Here is a 6,294-nt window from a genome sequence, read left to right on the forward strand (position 1 = left end):
TTGTCCATTTTTCTAATCTAGCGGCTGCTGCATTGTTGTGTTCCAGAGTGGGGATTCTGATAAAGCTCTTTCGGGATTTCAGTCTCGATTGAACAGTCTCGTGGTTGTACAAAAGGATGTCGGGTATCCAAGGACTGTTTGCGGCGTTCTTTCCTTGTGGCAATGTCTCTACGGATGTGTGGAGGGGCGATTGTAGCCATGCAATAGAGGGTGCTGAGTGGTGTTGCGTGGAGGGTACCGGTAATAACCCTGCATGTCCGGTTGAGCTCTGTGTCGATGGTCCTTGTGTGGCAAGATCGAGCCCACACTGGTGCACAGTATTCAGCAGTTGAATAACATATAGCTACAGCTGCTTGTTTCAAGGTGTGTTGGTCCGCTCCCCATGTCGAGTTAGCGAGCTTCCGCAGTAGGTTATTACGGGCAGCTATCTTCTTTTTCAATTTCTCCAGGTGCACTTTGTAAGAAAGTGTCCTGTCCAAAGTGACTCCGAGATAGACTGGGTGGGGAGTGTATTGTAGATTGGTGCTGCCCCATCGGATGTGGAGTTTGTGGCTGGCTTTATGATTATCGAGATGGAAGCAAGATACTTGCGTTTTGAATGGATTGGCATTTTGATACCATTTTTGGTAATAGGCAGAGTCATTCACTGCGGTGCATCGGTGTTTGCAATGTAAAGCCAGTACATGTAATACAGCCTAGTACATGGGTTAAATTGTTTAGATGCATAAAATATGCTTTCTGATGCTGTTTCCGTAAAATTTTTCATTTTTTTTTTTCATTTCTGTTATCAAGTTTTAAAAAAAAACTTTTCAAAAAACAGCATTTCAGATATTAAGTTTCACACAAACATTTTTTAAATATATATATACCATTTTTTATTTAAAAATGAAATGCTAACAATAGCATTAAATAGACCATGCCTCAATATCAACAGATGGAAATTACTTCTATAAAAAAACAATAAACAAAATATTGTAAAATTGATGAAAACCAGTGAATCAAAATATTGGCCAACAACAAAATGACTTTTTGGTAAGAGAAACAAAGACATATGTAAGGCAATCTGATAGAATTTCAAAACCTTTTGTGTTTCTATGGACAGATTGCAATGCAGTATCAGCTCTGGTGTGTCCCAATGGTTAAATGATACATAAAGTCATATTTATCGCGACATTCCAACCCACATATGTTACACTGATACACATTGGCTACCGAATGACATCCAATATGCAAACCATACATCACATTGTCTGGGAATACAATTTCACAATGTTTGCATGTCAATTTCTTTGTTTCCATGTTTGAATGGAAAACAGATGAAGCCGTTGAATCTTGAAAACTTGTTATCGTTGGTGTACTGGTGTCTGGCAGACTAAAATTAAGTCCTTGCTCCTCGAATGAGTTTATCACATCAGGGTTGTTGTTTTCAGACTCGGCAGTTGGTAAAGATAGTTCACCCGATGCATTTTCAAATAGTTCAGTAGGGTGTTTCCTGATCTTATGCCTTTCCATGTTTACAGTACTGCCGGTTCTGCAAAAAAAAAACAATCTTTAACAGAATTTTGTAACACAAACAGTGTGATTAGTGATTACCTATAGTCGCAAAGTGTACATTTATGGTGTTCAAATTCTGAGTGTGTCAAAACATGTTGTGTTAGATGATGCTTGAGCTTGTACTTCTTCTTGCATATAACACACTCATATGGTCGCTCATCTAACAACAAAATACAAATAGTTTAGGGCAGGGCAGGGGTGTGCAACCTTTGTTGCTGTGGGGCCAAATATGATTGCCAAAATTAGATCGCGGGCCCCACCTGTGTATAACACAAAGTGATTTTTCTTTGTTATTTACCAAATATGCATAACTACAAGTTAAATTCGCATTTGATTCTAGCCACACATGCCAGGTCGCAGAAAAATAGCATCTGACGCATTAATCTTAATTGCTCAAAAATATATAATAGTTGGACATAGTCGTTTGTCAGGACATTCGAGATCCAAGGGTCTCTGCAGGCCGCACAACCTTTAATAAAGGGCCGCAGGTTGCACACCCCTAGTTTAGGGCATACATATATTTGTACCATATACTACCTTTCAGTACTGACCTGTGTGTTTCTTCAAATGAATCCTCATGCCACCTCTTCTTGATGTTTTATAGCTACAATGTGGGCAAAAGTGTGTTATAGGTTTCTTTCGAAATGAGTTAAGCAGAGTTGATCTATATTGAATCTTTTGCAGTGTTGGTTGCTGGGATTGAGTTATTGGAATAAATTCCACTTCATCTTGATCAGTATCCACAGCAGCATCCATCATGAAGCAAGTTAATCAAAAAAGTTCAAGTTGATTAATCACAACTGGTGCACTTTTCCAGAAGTTGTGATCACGAAAATTTTGTGCTCATCTATAATGGATTGTAGAGAAAATCAAACATGCTGGCTCAACACAATTTCTTATACAACAGGTGCTCACAATATAACTGCTCACACAATTGTTTTCAAAACTTTTTATACCTTAAAACTAACTTTCAAACATCAACTAAACAAAACTTTACTTTTCGCAATCTAAGTTCGCACGGCTCACATGTTGTTTACTTTTCCAAAATACGTGCTTTGACTGTGAAACACAATGACTGCAAACGTGATATAGCAAGTAACTCTTTCTTCTGTTGGGAAACTCTGGTTGTGATTGTGAATGACACCATGCACAAAATAGCGCTACGCGAACGATATAAAACATGCTGCTTTTGTGCGTTCTGCCTAAATGAAAACTACCTTTTCTGCTGGCTTTGGTGCGTGTATGTTTTATTGGTATGCCTGTTCTGGCGAATGTGTGCTGACTTTTGTGCTTAACATGCTGTGGGGCGTGTCATACAGCTTTATGTGTCAAGCACGGAATGTGCGCATGTGAGGCGTTCTTTTTTTGTGTGTTCTCACGTAGGCTCGTGTGCTCCCAGTTTGATACGCGTGTTATGACTTCAGTGCGTGCAAGTTGTGTGTGTGTGTGTTTATTCTCTATTTGGGTAGCCAGGAAAGTCATTTGTTCAAAGCAACTGATACGAACTGTGTTTGCACTTTGAACATAGCGATGTAATTGCACATTTTTGTTGTATATATTGGCATGAATATAATACACATTTAATGCTTGTTTGGGTTTGTTTCTTTAACAAAAGTTCCTTTGGTGTGGCCCTCTTGAGGGCTGACAGGAAACATGCATTCACAGGTGGAGGTTTTCCCTATCTTTTCCCATTTTTTTTTATCAAAACACAGAATTTCTGTACTGAAAGTGAAAGTCACTAATTATGGGTCCCCTTCCCTGAAGGAAAAAAATATATAGACAAAAACAATATTGTTTTTGTCTATATATATTTTTTCGTCTAACGCGGATTTGTTCCCACGTTTTGGTCAACAAAGAACGGTTCAAACTTTTTCAAATTTACACACATTATAGATATCGGTCTAAAGATGGTCCATGTGGATTTTGACCCCATTTGATCCCTCTGTTTACCCACAGCCCCTTAAAACGTGAAATTTTTAATGCGGATTTGTTCCCATGTTTTGGTCAACAAAAAATGGTTCAAACTTTTTCAAATTTACACACATTATAGATATTGGTCTAAAGATGGTCCATGTGAATTTTGACCCCATTCGATCCCTCGGTTCACCCACAGCCCCCAAAACCTGAAATTTTTAAAACGGCTACACTTGCTATAGCAGATGATTCTGGAGTTTCATACTTTTTTGATTGGTACAATGCAGCGTATTTTAAAGTATTTGTAACTTGAAATTGTATATATTCATTTTCAACCCTTTACCCCTAAATATTTGTTTGTTCTTTCACGTGTTAATGAGGTCAGAAATACAAGACTTATTTATAAATATTATTTTCAATGTTTAAATGAAATACTGTACTAAAATAATTGCATGAAAATATATTAAAAACTATGCTTTATTATCAACTTATGAAAGCTAATTTTATAAAACAACATTAAACAAAACATTGTAAATTTAGAATAGATTGATAAAAACCAGTGATTTGAAATACTGGCTGGCAACAAAATGATTTCTGTTTGGTAAGAGAAACAAACACATATGGTAAGGCAATCTGATAGAATTTCGAAACCATTTGTGCTTTTTTGACAGATGCAGAAACTTTCTTTGCCGTTAGAATGCAATAAAACTGAAGAGATCTACATAAATGACTTCTGTTTTGTAAGAGAAACAAACACATATAGTAAGGCAATCTGATAGAATTTTGAAACCATTTGTGCTTTTTTGACAGATGCAGAAACTTCTGTTGCCTTTGGAATGCAATAAAACTGAAGAGTTCTACAGTACCACAACTTTTTGACCAGATAATGGTGAACAAATCGTTATTACAATGCAGTATCAGCTCTGGTGTGTCCCAATGGTTAAATGATACATAAAATCATATTTATCACGACATTCCAACCCACATATGTTACACTGATACACATTGGCCACTGAATGACATCCAATATGCAAACCATACATTACATTGTCTGGAAAAACAATTTCACAATGCTTACATGTCAATGTCTTTCTTTCCATGTTTGAATGGAAAACAGATGAAGCCGTAGAATCTTGAAAACTTGTTATTGTTGGTGTACTGGGATCTGGCACACTAAAATTTAGTCCTTGCTCCTCAAATGTGTTTATCCCTTCAAGGTTGTTGTTTTCAGACTCGGTGGTTGTTAAAGATAGTTTACCTGATCCATTTTCATATAGTTCGGTAAAGTGTTTCCTGACTTTATGCTTTTCCATGTTTACACTACTACCAGTTCTGTGGAAAAAAACAATCTTTAACAGAATTTTGTAACACAAACAGTGTGATTAGTGATTACCTATAGTCGCAAAGTGTACATTTATGGTGTTCAAATTCTGAGTGTGACAAAACATGTTGTGTTAGATGATGCTTGAGCTTGAATTTCTTCTTGCATATAACACACTCGTATGGGCGCTCATCTAACAACAAAATACAAATAGTTTAGAACAGTGGTTCCCAACTTTTTTATTGTCTGAGCCAAATGGTAGTTTTGTAGGTGTGGAGGGAGCCGCAAAAAAAACAAAACCTTGAGAAAATCACTAAAGATTATTAACTTGAAAGCTAAAATAGCAATCTATGGTGGTTTTATGAGGTTTTGTGGTAGCCACAAGATAAGCAGTTGGGAGCCGCATGCGGCCCTGAGAGCCGTGTTTGAGAATCACTGGTTTAGAGCATATCTTTATTTGTACCAAAAACTACCTTTCAGTACTGACCGGAGTGTTTCGTCAAATGAAGCGCCAAGTGGCCTCTTCTTGTTGTTTTGTAGCTACAATGTGGACAAAACTCTGTTTTAGGTTTCTTTCGAAATGAGTTAAGCAGAGTTAAAGCATCTGATCCAAACTGGATCTTTTGAATTGTTGGAACAGATTCCACTCCAATTTGATCAGCATCCATCATGAAGCAAGTTAATTAAAAAAGTTCTTTTATCACAATGGTTGCACTGTTTTACACAAATTGTAATCAAGAAAAAGTTTACAGACCTGTAAATGCTTATTGTACAGAAAAATAAACATGCTGGTTTAACACAATTTCTCATACAACAGGTTCTCACATGACTGTTTTCAAAACCATTTTTTTCATTTTTAATCATAAACTCAAGAGCACATACACCTTAAAAGCAAACATGGAAACTAAAACTTAACCGACGTAGAAAAAAAACAAAACCTAGCCTTTTGCAATCTTAAGTTCATGGCTCACTTAATAACTTTGACTTTAGGTTGAACACATCTGGTTACAACGTAAAATACCCTATTCACACGGTGCATCTAAAATATACAGGATCGCTTGGATCACTTGGATCGCTTGGTGCACCTTTATATCGCTTGGTGCACCTTGATACCGCTTGGTGCACCTTTATATCGCTTGGTGCACCTTTATATCGCTTGGTGCGCCTTCACATCGCTTGGTGCACCATTATATCGCTTGGTGCACCTTTATATTGCTTGGTGCGCCTTCACATCGCTTGGTGCACCTTTATATCGTTTGGTGCACCTTTATGGCTTGGTGCACGTTTATACGACTAGGTGCACCTTTATATCACTTGGTGCACGTTTAAATTGGGTCCCATTTTCGTCACTGTTACGACATTTAAGCATTTGGATCAAGCGTTCTTTGACTTTTTTGGAAATTTAAGTGTGTTTTTAGATGATGATTTTGACAACCTAATTTTGGGTTCGGACGACGAGAAAGCCATGCATAAAGCAGCAACTTGTGCCTTTACGGGCTGTAATC

At 37.3% G+C, this 6,294-nt stretch overlaps 2 protein-coding genes across 2 annotated transcripts; both read right to left on the minus strand.

Annotated features, from left to right (window-relative positions):
- Positions 1-842: 842 nt before the first annotated feature.
- LOC145208818 (zinc finger and BTB domain-containing protein 41-like) lies at positions 843-3,367 on the minus strand. Its single transcript, XM_080079069.1, has 3 exons — positions 2,106-3,367; positions 1,594-1,714; positions 843-1,531 (listed from the first exon to the last, which is right to left on the minus strand). The coding sequence occupies exons 1-3, from the start codon at positions 2,311-2,313 to the stop codon at positions 1,117-1,119; spliced, it is 744 nt and encodes a 247-aa protein (XP_079935195.1). The 5' UTR covers positions 2,314-3,367; the 3' UTR covers positions 843-1,116.
- A 560-nt stretch (positions 3,368-3,927) lies between these two features.
- On the minus strand, positions 3,928-5,571 carry LOC145208819 (protein hunchback-like). Its single transcript, XM_080079070.1, has 3 exons — positions 5,277-5,571; positions 4,862-4,982; positions 3,928-4,800 (listed from the first exon to the last, which is right to left on the minus strand). Exons 1-3 carry the CDS (start codon positions 5,458-5,460, stop codon positions 4,386-4,388), a joined length of 720 nt encoding a protein of 239 aa, XP_079935196.1. The 5' UTR covers positions 5,461-5,571; the 3' UTR covers positions 3,928-4,385.
- Between the last annotated feature and the right edge of the window lie 723 nt (positions 5,572-6,294).

This window comes from Phallusia mammillata, unplaced genomic scaffold (genome assembly GCF_965637545.1).
Source record: "Phallusia mammillata unplaced genomic scaffold, kaPhaMamm4.hap1.1 HAP1_SCAFFOLD_360, whole genome shotgun sequence".
Lineage (NCBI taxonomy): Eukaryota > Metazoa > Chordata > Ascidiacea > Phlebobranchia > Ascidiidae > Phallusia > Phallusia mammillata.

Bases quoted from the DNA above. Each gene is read 5' to 3' on its own strand.
- LOC145208819 (XM_080079070.1), bottom strand. From the start codon at position 5,460: ATGATGGATGCTGATCAAATTGGAGTGGAATCTGTTCCAACAATTCAA. The intron at 4,983-5,276 runs GTCAGTACTGAA...TTTTGTTGTTAG, and splicing joins TCATTTGACGAAACACTCCG to ATGAGCGCCCATACGAGTGT. The intron at 4,801-4,861 runs GTAATCACTAAT...TTTTTTCCACAG, and splicing joins TGTACACTTTGCGACTATAG to AACTGGTAGTAGTGTAAACA.
- LOC145208818 (XM_080079069.1), bottom strand. From the start codon at position 2,313: ATGATGGATGCTGCTGTGGATACTGATCAAGATGAAGTGGAATTTATT. The intron at 1,715-2,105 runs GTCAGTACTGAA...TTTTGTTGTTAG, and splicing joins TCATTTGAAGAAACACACAG to ATGAGCGACCATATGAGTGT. The intron at 1,532-1,593 runs GTAATCACTAAT...TTTTTTTTGCAG, and splicing joins TGTACACTTTGCGACTATAG to AACCGGCAGTACTGTAAACA.